Consider the following 20,573-nt stretch of genomic DNA (forward strand, 5'->3'; position numbering starts at 1 on the left):
ATGTCGAATTTATCAAAACTTGAATTTGTGGCACTTGACATTTCTGGAAAGAATTATTTGTCATGGGTACTTGATGCTGAAATTCACCTTACCGCTAAGGATTTTGGTGATAGTATAATCGAAGGAAATACGGCATCAAGTTAGGATAAAACGAAAGCTATGATTTTCCTGCGCCATCATCTTGATGAAAGCCTGAAGGTTGAATACCTAATAGTTAAAGATCCACTTGAATTGTGGATAGGTTTGAAAGGGAGGTATGACCACCTCAAGGCAACAGTATTGCCAAGGGCTCGTTATGAGTGGATATACTTACGGTTTCAAGATTATAAAACTGTAATTAAGTATAACTCTGTTGCATTTGGAATAACTTTCCAATTAAAATTATGTGGGAAACAATAAAAGATGAGAACATGTTAGAAAAGACACTAACTACTTTTCATGCCTCTAATATGATATTGCAACAGCAATATCGTGAAAAGGGTTTTCAGAAATACTCTGAATTGATCTCATACCTTCTGGTGGCTGAGCAACATAATGATCTTTTGATGAAAAATCATGAAGCCCGCCCCGCTAGAAGTGCTCCATTACAGGAGGCACACACGGTTGATGCACACGGCCAGTCTGAAATAAGACAAAATAATTGAGGTCATGACAATGTGTCCGGGCGTGACAAAGGCAAAAGACGTTATAGTAATCGTCGAGGTGGTGGTCATAACAAAAGGGAGAACAATATAAGTTCTCAAAATAATCCTTCTAAAGAAAAGGGAGATCACTGCCATCGTTGTGGCCTTAAAGGTCACTGAAAAAATGAATGTCGAGCACCTGAGAATTTTGTCAGGTTGTATCAAAATTCTTTTAAAAGGAAAGGAAATAAAGGTGGCGCCTCCTCTTCTAAAGCCCGAGTAGAGTCACATTTGACTCTCAAAGATGATATTCAGGTAGGATCTTCTCAAAAATATAATGAGAATGTTGAGGCAAACTTAGCATTGAAAGATGATGCTTTTGATGAGCTGGATGATATTACTCATCTGGAAGCTGAGGACTTCTTTGGGGATCACAATTGAGATTGATAATTGAACTAGGAAATGAATAATGTTTTTATTTATTTTTAATGTCTTAATTAAAGTTTATGTACTTAAGATTTCTTTTGCTAAATTTCGTACTTCTTATTATGTATTTTTTATTCTTGTGAAGATAAATAAAAATTTTCAGTCATCAGTTGGATCCAAAATGAGTAGTGGAGATATGTATCTTTTGGACAGCGCCATAACTTATACGATACTAAGAGAAAAGAAATATTTCTCTCGTTTGATAATGAAAAAGGCATATGTTAATACAATATCCGATAGTACAAAATTGATTGAGGGCTCTGGAAGAGCGACCTTATTACTACCTGGAGGAACATTATTGGTAATTGATAATGCATTGCATTGTAGTAAGTCTCATAGTAACTTGTTAAGTTTCAAGGTTATTTACCAAAATGGCTATCATGTTGAGACTGCGAATGAAGGAAAGGTGGAATACCTTTATATTACTACAATAAATGCAGATAAGAAAACTGTGCATGAAAAATTGCCAGCACTTTCTTCAGGGTTGTACCATACAAATATTGATACAGTTGAATCAAATGTCCTAGTAAACAAAAGGCTTACTGATTCTAATGATTTTATCATTTAGCATGACCGCTTGAGCCATCACGGTTATAATATGATGCGCAAAGTAATTGAGAATTCACATGGGCATACTTTGAAGAACCAAAATGTTCTTCAATCAAAGGAATTCTCATGTGCTACTTGTTCACAAGGAAAGTTGGTTATCAAACCATCAATAGCTAAGGTTGGGGTAGAATACCCTGTATTTCTGGAGCGGATACAGGGTGATATATGTGGACCTATTCACCCTGCATGTGGACCATTTAAATTTATATGGTCTTGATAGATGCATCTACAAGATGGTCTCATGTGTGCTTATTATCAACTCGCAATATGACTTTGTGAGGTTGTTGGCTCAAACAATAAGGTTAAAAGCACAACTTTCAGATTATGCAATAAAAATAATTCGTCTTGATAATGCTGGTGAGTTTACATCTCAGACATTTAATGACTATTGTTTGTCCACTGGAATAACAGTTGAACATCCTGTTGCACATGTTCATACTCCAAATGGTTTAGCAGAGTCATTGATTAAACGTCTTCAATTGATAGCTAGACACTTGTTGATGAGAACAAAGTTGTCTGTTTCGATTTGGGAGCATGCTATTTTGTATGCAGCAGCACTTGTGCGCATAAGGACAACCAGTTATTATGATATCTCCCCATTACAATTGATTTTTGATCAGGAGTCAACCATTTTCCATCTTGGAATCTTTGGTTGTGCGGTATATGTTCCAATTGCTCCATCACAACGCACAAAGATGGGTCCCCAAAGAATGTTGAACATATATGTTGGGTATGAATCTCGTTCTATTATAAAATATTTGGAATCTAGAACTGGAGATTTATTTACGGCAAGGTTTTTTGATTGTCATTTTGATGAATCAGTTTACCCAACATTAGGGGGAGAGCAAAAACAGTTAAAAAGTGAGATAGATTGAAATTCACTTTCACTGTCTCATTTAGATCCTCGAACAAATCAATGTGAGCAAGAAGTTCAAAAGATAATTTATTTGCAAAATATTGCAAATCAACTGCCGGATGCATTTACTAACCTTCCACGGATTACTAAATCATATATTGCAGCTGCTAATGCTCAAGTTTGAGTTGATGTCCCTATAGGACAAAATGTTAAGGCAAATGAGTCTGGACCACGCTTAAAACGTGGTAGACCAATTGGTTCCAAGGATAAAAATTCTCGAAAAATAAAAGGAATAAATGATCAAGATGATGATCATAATATAGAAGCAATTGCTCATGAAGAGCTCTGAGACATAATAAATGATGACACCACAAAAGAGATCCATGTACCTGAAAATAATGAGAATGAGAAAATCTCTATAAATTATGTCTCGACGAGAAAAAGGTGAAATCGAAATAATATTGTGGTGGATAATATTATTGCCTATAATGTTGCAGTTGAAATAATGCAACAAAATGAGAATTTGAAACCAAGATCTGTCAACGAGTGTAGACATTGTCCAAAATGGAAGGAAGCAATTCAAACAGAATTGGCTTCACTTGAAAAACGTGAAGTTTTTGGACCAATAGTCCGAACACCTGAAAGTATCAAGCCAGTGAGGTATAAATGGATTTTTGTGCGAAAATACAATGAAAGTGGTAAAGTCGTAAGATATAGAGCACAACTTGTGGCACAAGGATTTTCACAAAGGCCTGACATTGATTATGAGGATACGTATTCTCCTGTGGTAAATGCAATTACCTTCAGGTATCTGATAAATATGACAGTTCATGAAAAGCTTGAAATTCATCTAATGGATGTTGTCACAACTTATTTATATGGCTCACTAGACCACAATATTTTTATGAAAATCCTTGAAGCATTTAACGTGCCTGAAGCATATAAAAATTCAAAAGAAAGTTGTTCAATAAAGCTTCAAAAATTCTTATATGGATTAAAACAAGTAGGCCGAATGTGGTATAATCATCTTAGCGAATATTTGCTAAAAGAAGGGTACGAGAATGACCCTATTTGTCCTTGTATTTTTATACAAAGGTCAAAATCTGAATTTGTAATAATATATGTTTATGTTGATGACTTAAGCATTATTGGAACTCCTAAAGATCTTTTAAAAGTCATTGAGTGTTTGAAGAAAGAATTTAAATTAAAGATCTTGGTAAGACAAAAATTTGTCTTGGCCTTCAGATTAAACTTTGACAAATGAAATATTTATCCATCGATCAACATATACTGAAAAGGTTTTGAAAAGTTTTTTACATGGATAAATCACACCCATTGAGTACCCTGATGGTTGTGAATCTCTCTTGATATAAATAAAAATCGATTCCGACCTCAAGAAAGTGATGAAAAGAATCTTGGTGATGAAACACCATATCTCAGTGCTATTGGGGCACTAATGTACCTTGCGAACAATACCCGACCAGATATTTATTTCGCATTAAGTTTATTGGCAAGATTTAGCTCATGTCCAACAAGAAGACATTGGAAAGCTGTTAAACATATCTTCAGATATCTTCAAGGAACAATTGATATGAGATTGTTGTATTCTAATGCATCCAAGTCAGAATTGATCGGTTATGCAGATGCAGGGTATTTGTCTGATTCGCATAAAATTCAATCTCAGACAGACTATTTATCCACCTATGGAGGTACAGCTGTATCGTGACATTCGATGAAGCAAACAATAGTTGCTACTTCTTTCAAATCATGCAAAGATAATAGTCATTCATGAAGCCAGTCGAGAGTGTGTATAGTTGAGATCAATGACTCAACACATTCTGCAATTATGTGGTCTTTCTGTGCAAACAAAGACTCCAACAATATTGTATGAAGATAATGCGGCTTGCATAGCTCAATTAAAGGGAGGATATATCAAAGGAGATCGAATAAAACATATTTCACCTAAGTTCTTTTTCACACATGATCTTTAACAAAATGGTGAGATAAATGTTCAACAGATTCGTTCAAGTGATAATCTTGCAGATTTATTCTTTAAGGCATTGCCAACGTCAACACTTGAGAAGCTAAGATATAAGATTGGGATGCGTCGTCTCCAAGATATCAAGTAAGTTTTTCATGAGGGGGAGCAAATACGCGCTGTACTCTTTTTCCCTTTAGCCATGGTTTTGTCCCATTGGGTTTTCCTGGTAAGGTTTTTAATGAGGCAGCACTCAAAGCGTATTACAAGATGTGTGTACTGTTTTGCCTTTTCTAGGCTTTTTCCCACGAAATTTTTCCTAGTAAGATTTTAACGAGGCATATTATCTATAAGCATCCAAGGGGGAGTGTTACAAATCCACTTAATTATGTGGATGTTTCTTTAACATATCCTAACGTAATGTTTACATTTATTATATTAATTAATTATTATAGTAACGTATTATCAAATATTGTAAAAGATGATTTAAACATCCTATAAAAGGATGATCTTCACCCTTAGAAAATACACAACAAAAGAGATAAAAAAGAATATTGTCTACTCTATATTTTTCATTAGTATTTGTCTTTCATTTCTTATTTATATTGCATTTTGCTCTCCTTTATAACAAATAATAATAATAAATAAGTGAAAATTGAGTTTTTTTTTAAGTAGGGAACTTTGATTTGAAATCTAATTTTCTCATAAAATGATATAGGGATCCATAGACCCAAATATTGGGCCGTAATGGGTACTGACCCGCCCCACTTACACAAACAGGAAAGCAAACCTATGGATTTTTATTCAACTGAAAAATCGAGAAAACTGAGAAGAAGAAGAATCAGTATTGCTCGGGCGACTAGGTAAAATTAATCTTACTATTTGATGATTGATGAATCAGTTGAATAGGAATAATAAGAATTTATGCAATGTTTCTAACTAATTTGAGATTATAGATGCTTGATTGAGTTAACAGAGGAGGGGAAATCGATAGGATCAACAATTTTAATTTTTGGTGATTTTTGTATCGAGTTGCTTTACAATACGGTACTGGCATTAGCTTTATCCGACTGTTGCTCGATTCGTGAAAATTCTCTTTTGATTTGCAGGAATTGAAGCAGTTTTACAAGGGTAAAATGAAATTCTGGGATTGGTATATGAAAATTGCTGTTGTTTCGGCCATGATTGGAGGTTCCATGGAGTTTTTCATGATTAAGACTGGATTTTGTATGAAAACTATCCTTTTTTTTTCTATCGTCTTTACTTTTCTTTTTCTTTCTGTTCTCATGTATGCCTTGACCCATTATTCATTTCTAAAAAATTATAAAAAGAAAATTGAATCTTTGATTAAATGGGGCGGTTCTTCCCATATGTTCTAACCTTGGTGGACAGAGTTGCATGTACCTGTTGTTGTTGTCAGTGAGAGGTGATAGGGGAATTAGTCGAGCTGGATGAAAGTTGGTCTAGACACTACAGTCGTAAAAATAAAATGAATGAAAATGAGAGATTGGCAATGCCAGTCAGTTTGGAAATATTTAGATTTTCTTTTTATCATAATGTATTCTAGAGGACTTGTGGAATGAAATGGACCTGAATTCAGTTGAATGAATACAAATGATTCATATTAGCCGATCCATACTTTGATTGAGATCTAGTTATTGATCGCAATCATCCCCTACGTTTTAGAGATCACTGTCATTGGGCTTTGGATCTGACTTATACTAGAAGCCTAATTTTGCTCATGCATTCTCTCCTTCTTTGTGTCTGTTGTGCTAATGATAATGGTTTAATCTTACAATATCAGCATGTTAGAGGTTTGATTGAGTGTCACCGCTTTTTTTTCTCGGAAGAAAGAGTATGCTGCTTATCTTAATAGCGATTTGTGTCAGATGATAAGGTGACTGTTCTAGAAGCGGAAAAGAGAGCATGGGAGAATTCTCCTGAAGCCAAGGCTGTCAGAGACGCTCTTAATCCATGGAGACATCAGGAGGCAGAAGCAAGAAAGGATTCTTAGCTCTGTCACTTCGGTTAGAGAATTATAAGGTAATTCCTAGCTGCTAAACACTGCTGAGAACTTAACAAGTAAATTAAGTCCTTTCTAATACTGAATTTTAAGCCAAGTCCTCATTGCAAAACAATAAGATCCGTCCAATAATAGAATGGAAAACAGGGAAATTGTGGTAGAAGTCTAAAATCAGAATGCAGTCTGACCTAATTTAAAACAAGGTGTCTCAATTTAGTCAAATGAACTTGTTTTATCACCACCCTATTCGATTGGTTCACAACCAAAATAACAGGATTGGCTATGTATGTCTTTACTTGGTCAAGCAACTATTTAGCAGTTAGTGATGAAACTTATCTATTGGCAATGAAGAGAAGGAAGATATGTTTTATAGATTGCTTAGGACACATTTGACCTGTGTGAAGATCATGACACACAGTGGGACTATTCTTGATGTTATATTGATGCAATTATGTCTCTTTACAGGCAACTCAGGGATTGGCTTTGAAGGAAAATTGCCCTGACGTAGTGCTATTTTCAGCTTGCTCCTATTGATATTTCTCATCAAACGTTTATTGAAGAGCGTGTTACAACTTACAACTGATTGTATCATCAGCTTGGTTGTCACTTGACTTAGCATGTGGTGAACAAGTTCTGTGGAGGCAAAATTGGGATATCTCAAATTGTAAAACTTGTGGAACCCTACTTGTTGTTTTCCTTAATCTCTCAAGATTAGTACTTTGCTTTCTTGGATCTGCATGGGTAAGAGAAACAATCAGTGGCACCTCTGAGAAAAATAGTGGACTAGATAGCCATTTGACAATATGTATTTATTCCACTAATTTTTTATTCTCTCCCCTTCTTTTGTGTGTGTGAGAGGGTTGAATTATACCTTTACTCCTCTCATAGTTCCTTAAAATGCTGAACCACAGAAGACTATTCTCATTTCTCGCAAGAACATTTTAGGGTATAGCTGCATCACGACCCCAGATTTATTGGCGTTCACCTCTGACAGGAACCTTATTAGATGTATAAGTTATGTGTAAAGTGATAGGCTTTATGATATTAGAGTTGGAGAACTTAAGCTCTAATTAGAGTAAAGCACCTTTGTTGCACTCAGTTTTAACTATCGTTGTTGGATAATTAGCTCTCTGATGAATAAGGCTTTTCACTTTGTGTTCCAGTCTGGCATAGCTCCTTGTATGTTTCACAAAAGTCTCCTAGTAGTTGAATTAACTACTTTGAATTGTGCTGTTCACCTCAGTCCTTAGAGGTGTATCTGTAGTGTGAAGAATTACTAATCGTTTGTTGCTTATATTATAGAGATACACGTGCGCATAATTCATTTAAACGTTAGTAATAAGTTTACAACCTATATTTTAAAAAAAATCACAATGAAAAACCCATTAAGTTCAAAACTTGAATTTATCTTAATTCACATGTATTGGTCCTCGAATTGGATAGCTATGTGGTGTTATTTAAGGGTAGAGAATGCATGAATTTGACCATTACTCATCTCCTCTGTTCTTGATAACGGTATAGTTTCACAAATCCTAAATTAATAGATTCCTGTGAACAATAAGACGAAGGAAAACCTTTAAGGCTCCATTTCAAATTGGTTGTTCCATAAAATAGGAGTTCCCATTGTTACGTAACAACGAAATTTAACAATACAGTACAATACGTTTTAAGTAACAATCAAAACAGACATTGTATGTATAACAACGGTACAATACAATGGATAACAATAATCCAAACATAGTGTAAGGGTTATTGGTAGAGTAGTTTAGTACTGAGAAGAAATCCGAGTTTCCTTTTTTGAGATTTAAGGTACAATACATGAGAACCAGCAAATACTCATTAAATCAGATCAAGGACATGATATTCTTCCTAGAAGCAAAAGTTCTCTCTTCTCTACAATTATCAGGAGAACTTGATGATGTTAAGTACCGGTACGCCTTAAGAAGCCATTGTTCTTTTGCCATTTCATCCAAAACCATAATATCCTACTGAGAACACAGAAGATGGTCAAAATATCACTGGCTTGAGCACAAACTTAGCTGGTTGTTGTCTCATTAGCAGAAGAGGCAGCAATTCCATTGGGATTTGGCTGGTACATTGATTGTGTAGCAGGAAAAGGGGCGCTGCCTACACTAGGTGGAGGGCTTCCACCTGGAACACCTACAAGGGGATTCAGTGCAGGAGGAGCTGGAAAAGCATTGGGTTGCATCGGCAAGGATGCAACAGGTGGCATCTGCCCTGCAGTTGGTGCAGTTGGAGGAACTGCTGAATAACCTAAAAAGGACATCAAGAAGTTAAGATCAGAGTAATGCTGTTTCCACCTGACTGTTCATTAACCTGCAGCAAGTGTAACAAACTATCTACAGAACTTCTATTGACACCAATCATTAACTTCTGGAACTGACGAAAATGCCTCAACCTAAATTGTGGGGGTGGGGCGTGCTTCATAACAGTAAGTCCATCATAAAATACCTACAGAAGGATATTATCCCACTCAATGTACAAAACGAAAAAAAACGGAGACAGTCTGATAAACATAGATACCAACACGTGGCAGAAAATATTGAGGGATCACCAAACAAATCACATGGATTGGTACCTGGAGCACCAAGAACTGGCACTGGCAAAATGGGAGGCCTGGCACCTGCCATTAATTGTGGGGGCATCACTCCTGGAACAGGCAGCATAGGAGGTGGCATCATAGGTAGGCAGGGTCTTTGACCAGGGAAGGCAGCAAGATGTTGATTATAAGCTGCACCTATTTGCTGGTAGGCTACTGCCTGCCCAAGGCGCTCCTTGATTTTCTGATCTATCAGAATCTGTGTTTGCTCCTCCTCAAGCTTCAGATAATAAGACCGTACATTAGCCTGAAAACAATTCCTAACGTCAGTAGAATCACAGAGAACGTGGCATTCATGCTAGGAGACAGGATTGTCAGAAAAGTTGCAAAAAATGAACACACACCTTGTGTTTGTAACCGGCATTATGCTGTTTTCTGACAGAAGGCTGAGAATTTAAGAGAAAAAATTTAAGAAATTAGACCTCCGAGTAGAGTTACCATTCTCAAAATAAAATGAATCAGATCTCCAAGCAACAAGAAGCAGAGGACAATCTAAAACCGTTTCAGATCATTCACACAATAGACTGCACAACTCCCAGAAGTTTTGTTTTGAACAGTACAGTGCACAACTCCCAGGAGTTGCAGAAAAATATTACATTTTGTGCAGCAGAATTACAAGTACCACTATAAAGTATGACGAATATTCGCATCAAGACGTTCTTGTTTAATGATCAAAATAGAAAAGAAAATATTAGCATCAAGATTTGTACAGCTGATCTCAAGTCACCAATAAAATATTTCCAGTTCAGAAGATACACCATAGCATCAAGTGATTTATGTGCTGAGTTTTGATAAATAAGAGCATCATTCGGATAAAGCTCAGAGTTTCCACCGGGGAACAAGTTATTGCTTAAGGCTTAAGATGCTGAAAGATCCAAAATTGGATAGGTTCAACAAGATTAACTTTCCCACACATATATGTTGGTTCTTTGCACCTACAACTGCTCCAAAATTCTGGCTGCAACCAGACTAGTTCCACCCCCACAGTCAAACACACTATAGTATTAAGCCAAGGTAGTACAAATCAAATAAAACTTTCAAACACACTATAGTATTAAGCCAAGGTAGTACAAATCAAATAAAACTTTCTTATAGTTTATTTTTTGCACCAAGGGAATAGTCATTCAATGTTGAGAGTGAGCTTTAAACACACACCTTTTGTCCATATCAAATGAGTTCTTTTACAACTTGTCTTTTGTTACAACAAGACCTACTGAATTCTCAAGTTCTACAACATTATCTTTTAGGAATCTGCATTGTTCCTAATTTACTCGCGCTTGTCTTCTTTCCCGAAAATCAGATAAATTTAATAGTGGACACCTTCTTGTAATTCCCCAAAAGATTTTTGGACAAACCAGCTATCAATCTTCTATTTTATTTTTTGGGAGAAATGAAGTGAGCTTAGCTATCAAACTTGTACTTTGTCTTTTCTTCTTATATGAAATATGAAGTGCCTCAGAATCATTGCAGTCAACATCATTGATTCTCTTGTATGACAACTAAATCGACCTTTCCTATGAAATTCTGCATATGTTTATGCTTGTGGTTTACAGCCTTCAAACAATCTGATTAAAGGTCAATGTTACTTTCCAACATTACCAGAAAATTTGTATATTCTTTCATTCCACTCAAAATGCTAAAAGAGGGCATTGATTTATAAGGTACTAAAATATTTTCTGTCTTATGCTGTGATTCTAGTCCTCAGCTTTAGTATCACATTTAGCACATCAGTTCTGACTAAAATCCAGCACCAGAATCACTAGGATCAAGCTTCCAATATCATCCCAATTCATGTCTTGTCTGCAGTCACTGGTTTCACTCAAACCCCTATCTTGATTGGTTCAACAGTAAATTGCTATATTGATATCCAGTCTGTGATATGTTCTACTATACATTATCTTCTAAAGAAGAAAGAGCAAAGAATTATTTACTAGATTTTGACATGACAAAAGCTTCCAAAAAACTTGGCGGATAATCCTTTGCTGAGTCATCACTCGAGGTGCATAGAAAGAGAAATGAAAGTTTTTTCTTCTCAAAAAGTTGTTATCAAGATTTAAGAGCTTTATACCTTTTCATGCTATACTGTCACATTACTTCAGCCTAGTTGGTGTAAATGCCCACTAAAGAAGCAACTAATTATAAACTAATTATAAACTAATTATACATCAGTAGTAAAAGAACTATGATATAAAATGCTATTGCATCATGTGCTACACTACTAATTGATGATCTGCAACTTATTTGCATATATGAATAGGACAAGTGGTGATCAATTGCGAAGCACTTTTTGTTTCCAGGCAATCCAAATAGTTCCATATCCAAATGATATTTCAGTTCTCCAACGCATTAGATAATTAGCTTATAGTCAACCCCCTTAGTTTCAATCTGCTCTCTTCCCATTTCTAGATGGATCTCAAAAGTCCATCTGCGCTGGAGTAATTATTTGAGCATATGCCTCATGAAACTTCATTAAACGTGGCAACTCTTTTGCCAACTCTGGGAGCATTATTTGTGGAATGAGGACTAGGATTTCCACTGGTCCAATCAGACTCTAAGTCTATGCCATAATTGCTGATAACCACAACTAGAAATTCCGTTTACGCTCAAGTCTTAAAAAACTCAGCTGTGCTTAACATTGTAAAAGATCCAACACATGATAAACATCGAATGCTTAACCTAGGACATACCATGAGACAGTTCTTGCATGTAAAAATGGAATTGAATTTTAAGTAGTAGCTGTTCTTTCCATAATCTTTCCTCAGTAATGCGCTCTTTCTCAGACTAAAAAGTTGTCACCTACTATACAACAATTCTCATTAGGACTGTTATCTTTTCTTGTATCCTCAAAGACAGTTAACACAACTTATAAGCATATATCTCAAGTCTTAACTTGGCAAATTACGCCGACTCAAACATTTTAATTTTGGACAAACAGACTAATTAATCAAAAACAATAAATTTAGATTTATTTGCTAATTAAATGCATTAAGTGTTGCTGGAGACTACAAACTATACTTGCCAAAAAACAATCAAACTACCGACCATAAGCTGTTTGAAAGTTTTGATGAATTTATGAAATTAATGTTCTAATTTCAACATACAAATACACAATGCTACCATTAGAATAGAACAGAAGAGAACATATCACGACCTTAATTCACAGTGAAGCTTAAAAATAGAATCAGAAAACTCACCGAATCATGTGTCAAGTAAGTGTCACAATAGTCACAGAAATACCTGAAAAATCACAGAAATGATCAACGATAGAATTGAAAGCGCATAAAATCGAGAAAAAAAAATAGCTGAAAAAATATTGTGCTTACCGAGGCATTGGTTTAACAAAAGGAAAGAAGTTACTTTGCCAATGAAATTGACGAATTCTGCACAAAAGTTATTCTCCGGGAAGATCGTCGGAGAATTGTAACTGATATGAATTCAGATTAATCGACGGCAACAAAAATGGAATTCCGAATACTACTACAGGATTGAAGCCGAGAAGGTTCTAGTAAATACCCATTTTAAGCCCATTAGCCCAAATTTTAGTATGGAAAGGCAAATGGTTTAGCCCATTTAGTGAAGAAACACATTGTCGGGTTCTCACTCAATTGTTCACTCAATTTTGAAGAAGGAACTTTCGCAAAACAGTAATTATAATAAATTTAGTTATATTTTATAGCTGTAGTTTGTATATTTACGAATTATAATTATGATTTAAATTGTTTTATTTTGTTTAATTTACACGTGAGTTTGTATAATTCGTGAATACAATTGTATAATTCAATTATTTTTATACAAACTTGAAAGGGAAAAGGGTCTGATATACCCCTCAACTTTGCCATTTAGAGCTGATATACCCCACCCCTTGTTATGAAAGTGGCTCATATATACCCCTACTTGTAACAAATGGCTCACATATACCCTTTTCCTCTAAGGGAAATGAAAAAAAAATAATTTTAATCTAAATTTTTATTTTTTTTTCTAAAAAATATAATCCCATATAAGTAAATTTAATCCTCGTCAAACATATTTTTTTTGACTTCTTTTTGTTTCAATGACTAATTTATAATTATTATTTTGATAATCAAATTTATTTATGTTTCACTAATATTCTTGTAAAACTTATTGTAGATTACCAAAATTTTTCTTCAAATACGAAATTAAATTACAATACACACACAAAAAATAGTTTAATTTTTTTTCTTTGAACTAAGGACTGAAAGAAAAAAATAAAATAAGAATAAGAAACTCAAATAATTATAATAAAAGAAGTCAAAAAATAATTTATGTATGAAAAAAATTAAAATATACCTTGAACTTTGATAGAAGAATCATATATACCCCTTAATAATTTTTTTTTAAAAATTAGAAGTAATAAATATAAGTTTAAAACTAATTTTTTAACTTCCGTTAAATGAAGGGTATATGTGAGCCATTTTGTAACGGCAGGGGTATATGTGAGCCGTTTGTATAACGGTAAGGGCATATATGAGCCACTTTTATAACGAGGGGTATATCAGCTCCAAATTTATACAAACAGAAACAAGTAAACTTAAAACAGCTATACAAATTTCGAATTATACAAACATGTGAATCATACAAATCTAAAAACAAAGCTGCATAATTATTGCTAAAAGTAGATCGCAAATTGTAAGTGAGATAAATTGTAGTTATGCTAACTAATTAACTAATCTATAGTATTTATTTATCCGCATAATTCCCATTTTAAAAGTTGACAAGAGAGTCTTGCTCAAATGATAAAGACCGTTCACCTTCAATATTAATATGTATTCTGGTCTCAAAGAAGTAAAAATATGGGAGCTTTTTAGGGAGGAGTAAAAGAAAAATATAAAAAAAATTAAGATTTTGCACGAATTACATCTATTCTATGGGGTGAGGGTCAAGATATCTTTAACTATCATAACCTAATTTCAAAAAAGATTAATTTTATAGAAATAAATTATGTTTTTAATGCATAACTTTGTGAATTCTGAAATTGAATTTATGCTTCTATAAATATAAATTTGAAAATAGGCTATAAATTTCTTTAAGGGATAGTGATCTTAAGGCAAAAGTTTATGTAAAGTGTAACTTATGGGTTATGTTCTTTTTAAAGCATAATATGCTGAAATTAATTTTATATCTCTATCAAATAACTAAACTTATATCTCTATAGACATAAATTCCTTATGAATTAAGCGAGATAACTTATTATATCTCTTATATTATGACACAACAACAAGAAATTTAAACATGCATACTCGTATGAATTACTTTCCAAAAAAAAAAGATGCACGAGTTTTCATAATTTCATTCTTTTATCATAAATAATTTCCAATAAAAAATGACTGTTCTCTTTTACAAACTTAATATTGATAAATCTAGAAAAAAATTCTATAGAGCATTTGAACTTTCTTGAAATATTTCTTTTTCAGAATAAAAAAAAATTAGCAATATACACTTATATATTCATGAATAAAATAAAATTACCTCGAACATCATCTAAGTATTTTATTTTTATATCAAGTAGTATTAATTTCTAGAAGTAATTAACCACACCCAAAGCCAATTAGTGAATTCTTTTGTATATGTGTTGATAATGTAATGCTTTCGCAAGTCACAACCATATTATAATTAGTGAAATGTAATTTAAGAATGACATGTCCATGAAAAGTGGATAAATAGTGCCAATTTAACCTTCAAGTACAAACCAAATCATGTGATATGTTTTTTTTTTTAGCCAACAACTACAATTTCACAAAAAAAGCAAGTGGATGAATGCAAATGAATCCCCACTTAAAAGATAAGATCAATCACTTAACCAAAAAATCCCCCACCATCAATGGAGTAATCATTATACTAATTAGCTTAAGCAAAGGTTAATTAATTTAATTAACTAGCCATCTATCTATCTTTTTAATATTATAAATAAAAGATCACATAATTCCATTTGCCAATTAGATGATAATGGAATGTTGTGATAGTACAAGTGAAGATCAAAATAGTTGTGATTTTTTACTATTGGTGGAAGCTAGTGGTGGCTCTCATCAATTTGATAATTCCAAGACTCACCAAGAAAAATGTCAAGAAAATTGTGAACATTATGAAGTTGAGGATGATGCAGAATCAAGCAATTATGAAACTAGGGATAATCTTGGAAATTCACAAGAAGTGATTAGTGGCTTTGAAGAAGATAATTATGATGATGAAGAAGAAGAACAAGATGATGGACACAAATGTAGCATAACAAAAGAGGTTTGTAAAGATGTTGTGGAAGAGAAAGAAGAAGAAGTATCAAGTAGAAGGGCTATAAATATGGAAGATGAAGTGGAAAGAAATAGGCTATTCTGGCAAACTTGCTTTGAAGTAGGTTATCCATAAAGTAAACTACTACATTTGCTTTCTTTCATCCGAATCGATATCTGTACTGGAGTCTGATTAATCTGAATTCGCCACTTAATAAATTTGGGAGGGTGCATCAAGAGTTCAAATTCAAAACTTCTTGATTGAGAAAAGAGCAGCACATCTGTCCCTATCACATTTTAGTACATGGTTTTTATATTTATTATTGGTACTATTATTTCTTCTTTAAACATATTTTATTTGCTTGTGGTTGAAAATTTGTGTTTATATTTTGTCCTACTTTTTGTATATTTAGTTGCTTTTGTTCAGTCCATATACAAATGATATGACCTTTATAAAGAAAACTAATATTACACTATTCATTCGTATCGTATTTTAAAAAGATATCCTTGATCACTCTCTCTGAGCTCTTATTGTTTATTATTAAATTAATGACATTTAATAACTAGTTGTTTAGTAAGTGAGTCTTTAGTTAGTATCGCCACTAAAATTTCACATATAACCACTTAACAATAGCCTAATTATTCTCCATAGATATAGTTTGATAATTACAATTCGTAGTTACATGTTATATGGAGGAGAGAGGCGCGAGAGACTGGGAGAGAGAGTAGAGAGGCGAGAGAGAGGGGGAAAAGAGTGGGAGATAGGTGAATTGTATATGTATATTGGTTAGATAATTGTATATTATATATATATATATTAATTTGTATATATGGAAAGAGAGATCCGGAGAGGGAGGAGCGAGGCGAGAAAGACTGGGAGAGGGCAGAGAGAGGCGAGAGAGATTGGGAGAGGGAGGAGAGAGGCAAGCGAGAGAGGGCAGAGAGGTGAATCATATATGTATATAATTGCATATTATACATATGCATTTGTACTTAAGGCAAGCGAGACTGGGAGAGGGAGGAGAGAGGCGAGCGAGAGAGGGCAGAGAGTGGGAGAGAGGTGAATTGTATATGTATATAGGTTAAATAATTGTATATTATACTATGTATTTGTATATCTGGCGAATTACACATATACAAACTTGACTAATTATACAAACTCGAAGTTAGCCCACGTAATTAAAGTATAATGTTAGTCGCGAGTGGTAATTATAGGGATGATAATGAAACAGAATAAAGCAAGAAAGTACAATATTTGCGGAGTAGTCTAGGTCAGAACTTTGGCGGAGCGAAGAGCGAAAACAATTTTTTGGAAAAATATATGCGGAGTAGAGCGGAACGGGTACACAAATTGAGTTTATAAAATGCGAAAATAAATGAATATCTCATATAAATAAAGGGAAAATACTCAAATAAATGAATATCTCATATAAATAAAGGGAAAATACTCAAATATGCCATCGAACTTTCAGGCTAGGCTCATTTATGCTATTACCGTTAAAGAAAAGGCTCATTCATGCCATTATTTTTCAACGGTTTTGCAAAATCATTTTTGACACGTGACCAATTATAATTCGGCCACGTCATCAATTTTTTAAATAAAAAAAATCATAATTCTGAAAAAAAAATTGAATTAATTATTTGTTTATTTATTTTATTAAATAAATTGATGACGTGATCAATTATAATTCGATCTTGTCATCAATTTTTTAAATAAAAAAATTAAAATTCTGAATAAAAATTGAATATGTTTTTTTGATTTTTTTAATTAAAAAAATTAATGACGTGACCAATTATAATTGGCCACGTGTCAAAAATGATTTTGCAAAACCATCGCTAAAAATAATATCATGAACAAGCCTTTTCTTTAACGGTAATGGCAAAAACGAGCCAAACTTTTAACTGATGGCATTCAATTTCACATGCAATTGTAGTTCATAGTTTCAAAATTTGAAAAAAAAATGAATTTTTCATAAATACGCTCCACTTTGAGTAGGTGTCACTTTTAAAAAAATCGAGTATGTTTTGAGGAAATTAAATCTATAAATTAGGGTGATTTTGTGTAACTTTTGATCCGTAACTCCATAGATAATCATTTTTATAGCTAGAAGTTTCAATATTTGAAATTTGGATATCCACGAATAAGCTCTGTTTTGAGTACGCATTGCTACAAAAGATTGAGTACGTAAATTTCAAGGAAGAATATAAAGTCAATTTTTATATGCTATATAATAATTTTTATAATAATATTTTTTTAAAAATGATATACAATATTATACCCCCAATATACAATATTATACAAAAATCAAATCTCAAATCAAATCAAATCTCAAATCAAAAAAATCCAATTAATGATTTGGTTTGACTTGATTCGGTATTGAAAAAAATTTGACTATACTTGGGTTGATTTGGTTTTATCTAGAAAAAGTTAACCCGATACCAAACCAACCTGATATTATATATATAATTTTTAAATTTATTTTATACATAAAAATATTTACTTTGATATAATTTCTAAATACTACTTATGCTTTTTCATAATTTTTATCGTTTAGCATATTTTTTCAAGTTTTTTGAGACTTGAAATATTGATTGGTTAAATAAGGAGTATAATCCATAGATATTAGTAACTCTAATGATGCTCAATTCAAAGTCAAATCAGTAATAATGCTAACACAAAAAGTTAAGTAATTCACCACTAAAGGTCGTTTAGGTAGAGTTTTTAAAAATATTGCTAAATAGAGTATATGCATTAGTTATACATAGATTATTTTTATGTATTATTTGATTTGATGCATAAAAAAATAGCATGCATTGCATAAATAAAATTAATTTTACAAAGATAACCTCCACCATTATGGTAGAAAAATATAAAAAAGGTTTTGAGGGGCAATTGGGTCTTTAATCATGCTAATGCAAGCATTAAAATCATTGCATTGCGAATACGTAGAAATCCATGGTATTAGCAATGCACACATTAATACACAATAGAGTGTATTACACAACCCAAACATTTTTTTTCCTAACACACTCTACCAATCGAAAATGAGAATAATTAATGTTGAATATTTGTTCTTTAGTTTTACATTAGTTTAGACATTTTAAAATACATCGTCTAGTTTTGATTTTTCTTTAATTTAATCATGTAAATAATACTTATAAAACTTATTTTAACATGATTTAATACTTTTCAATTATGATCATTTTCATTAAGACTTATTAATTTGCAATATTTATTTTTTACAATTTCATTATTACATTTTGTTGAATATTTTAGTGTCATCACTCATCTCATATTGTCTTATTTTCTTAAGAAACACATTAGATTGTTGTATTTTGGTTGGTGTAAAAAAATATTTGGAATACAAGTTAATTATATGTTTGTATGAATACTTTATCGAAAAATCTGAAATTTTGAAAAAAAAATTAAGGTGTATTAATTTGGTTTGATTTATAAATTTAACAATTCGATACAAATGGTTTGATTTGATATTTGAAAACCCAAATCAATTCGAAAAAATTTGAGGTAGAAAACCCCCGAAAGAACTCGAGTTTTATTCGTTTGGTTTAGTTTATAAATTAAAAAAATTGCCACATAGTTTGATTTAATATTTAAAAAACTCGAACCAATCTGATCATGTACACCCCTAATAATGTCTATGCGTCTGAAAACATAAAATATTGATTATCTAAGCAACAGCAAAACAATTCTTTTTTGGGAAATGATTTGTTGAATTTTTGGCAAAAGACTTTTAATATGATTTTTGAGCAGTATTTTGCAATATAATGTGATTTATATTATTAGAGTATATATTATTTGTAATTTTCATAATTTTTCAAATTTTTGGGCATAACTTCTCCAGAAATTATGGGGCTGTTATTATTAGTCCATGTGATAACAGAATCTTTGTTAACAACAAAAGTCGTAATGGCAGCTAATAAATTTGATTATGATTTTGAAGTCAAATTAATTAAGGAGTATACTACTCATAAAAATAATTAGTTAGACTTTGACGTTTATGTCATAAAAACCCTAGTTTAATTATTTCTTTTTAATCAATGACTGCCAATCTTCATCCACTAATCGGCAAGTTAACGTGTTGAAAATATTCCACATGCATTCAAAAATGTGAAAATTAATTTTAACTGATGTTTTAACTCTTTTTATATTAATTAAACAAACAAATAAATACAAAATATAGTTTATTAAGTTACTCCAATTTAATAAAGGTGGAATGTTTTTTTCCTCTTAAATATTGTGAATACTTCCTTTTTTAATGTTAAGAGAGTACTCGAAAAAAATTTATCCATATCAAGTGTTTATATTCAATTAATGCAATTTTCATTATTATGTGATTTATTAAAGTAAAACACATGTTAGTTAATTAAAGTTAAATAAAATTAGTTATAAATTTAAGCGCATGACATGCATGTATTAGATTGGTGTAAACACCGAATGCGGGTAAGTTTTACTAGAGTACTCTAAGATTAATTTTCAATTTAAACAATCAAGAAAAAATTAGTTAATTTTTTTCGATTCTGCCCTTAATAATTATTGCATTTTGTTAAATTGAAAAGTTATGTAGACTTTTGATTTTCTTAGTATATTAGGGTTATATTAGTCAAATTACACCTTATATTAAATTTTCCTTGAGGGAAGTGCATGACCCTAACAAACAATTATGGACGGAGGGAGTATTAAGCCTCATTTGTTTGCAGTTAATGGAGGTCTGAATCTTAATCATTCAGATTCAACCCATTAAGTACGTTTGATTTTTAGGTCTGAATCTGAATCATTTAGATTTAGCCTTCATTTGTTTTATTTTTTAAAAAACCTCTTAATGGATGTGAAGAGGTCTGAACGAATCAGATCTGTAAGAGACTCTTAACAACATTCAGACTCATTTGATAAATTATCAAATAATAAATCACAACTTCTCTGCTTGGGGCGTACCTTTTTATCTCATAACTAAAAAAGAAACTTTCTTTTTCACTTTTCTCAATCAAACACCATTGTTTTCCCAACTGGTAAGTTTTCATAAATCCTTTCAAGTGTTTTTTATATTAATAATATTCTTGTGTTGATGTGTGTCAAGAACGCTAGTTGCAATAATATTTTTGGTGTATTGTTTTTTA

General features: G+C 32.4%; 3 protein-coding genes across 3 annotated transcripts; 2 read left to right on the forward strand and 1 right to left on the reverse strand.

Annotated features, from left to right (window-relative positions):
- Window positions 1–1,064, forward strand: LOC107024478. The gene is made up of 4 exons (XM_015225466.1): window positions 1–139; window positions 242–333; window positions 465–619; window positions 863–1,064. Exons 1-4 carry the CDS (start codon window positions 1–3, stop codon window positions 1,062–1,064), a joined length of 588 nt encoding a protein of 195 aa, XP_015080952.1.
- Window positions 1,065–5,275: 4,211 nt separating this feature from the next.
- LOC107014069 lies at window positions 5,276–7,680 on the forward strand. Its single transcript, XM_027914507.1, has 4 exons — window positions 5,276–5,415; window positions 5,662–5,779; window positions 6,442–6,595; window positions 7,041–7,680. The coding sequence occupies exons 2-3, from the start codon at window positions 5,689–5,691 to the stop codon at window positions 6,564–6,566; spliced, it is 216 nt and encodes a 71-aa protein (XP_027770308.1). The 5' UTR covers window positions 5,276–5,415; window positions 5,662–5,688; the 3' UTR covers window positions 6,567–6,595; window positions 7,041–7,680.
- Window positions 7,681–8,217: 537 nt separating this feature from the next.
- Window positions 8,218–12,639, reverse strand: LOC107010136 (U1 small nuclear ribonucleoprotein C-like). The gene is made up of 5 exons (XM_015209390.2): window positions 12,519–12,639; window positions 12,390–12,432; window positions 9,540–9,581; window positions 9,175–9,442; window positions 8,218–8,849 (listed from the first exon to the last, which is right to left on the reverse strand). Exons 1-5 carry the CDS (start codon window positions 12,524–12,526, stop codon window positions 8,611–8,613), a joined length of 600 nt encoding a protein of 199 aa, XP_015064876.1. The 5' UTR covers window positions 12,527–12,639; the 3' UTR covers window positions 8,218–8,610.
- Window positions 12,640–20,573: the final 7,934 nt, after the last annotated feature.

The sequence above is a fragment of the Solanum pennellii genome, chromosome 1 (genome assembly GCF_001406875.1).
Source record: "Solanum pennellii chromosome 1, SPENNV200".
Classification (NCBI taxonomy): Eukaryota; Viridiplantae; Streptophyta; class Magnoliopsida; order Solanales; family Solanaceae; genus Solanum; species Solanum pennellii.

What these genes read in the sequence shown, in the direction of transcription:
- LOC107024478 (XM_015225466.1), top strand. Translation starts at nt 1, where the DNA reads ATGTCGAATTTATCAAAACTTGAATTTGTGGCACTTGACATTTCTGGA. An exon ending in GGTTTCAAGATTATAAAACT is followed by an intron (nt 334 to 464) that starts GTAATTAAGTAT and finishes ATATTGCAACAG; the next exon opens with CAATATCGTGAAAAGGGTTT. An exon ending in ACGGTTGATGCACACGGCCA is followed by an intron (nt 620 to 862) that starts GTCTGAAATAAG and finishes TTCTTTTAAAAG; the next exon opens with GAAAGGAAATAAAGGTGGCG.
- LOC107014069 (XM_027914507.1), top strand. Translation starts at nt 5,689, where the DNA reads ATGAAATTCTGGGATTGGTATATGAAAATTGCTGTTGTTTCGGCCATG. An exon ending in CATGATTAAGACTGGATTTT is followed by an intron (nt 5,780 to 6,441) that starts GTATGAAAACTA and finishes GATTTGTGTCAG; the next exon opens with ATGATAAGGTGACTGTTCTA.
- LOC107010136 (XM_015209390.2), bottom strand. An exon ending in ATGCCGGTTACAAACACAAG is followed by an intron (nt 9,443 to 9,539) that starts GTGTGTGTTCAT and finishes AATTGTTTTCAG; the next exon opens with GCTAATGTACGGTCTTATTA. An exon ending in GCCAGTTCTTGGTGCTCCAG is followed by an intron (nt 8,850 to 9,174) that starts GTACCAATCCAT and finishes TGTCCTTTTTAG; the next exon opens with GTTATTCAGCAGTTCCTCCA.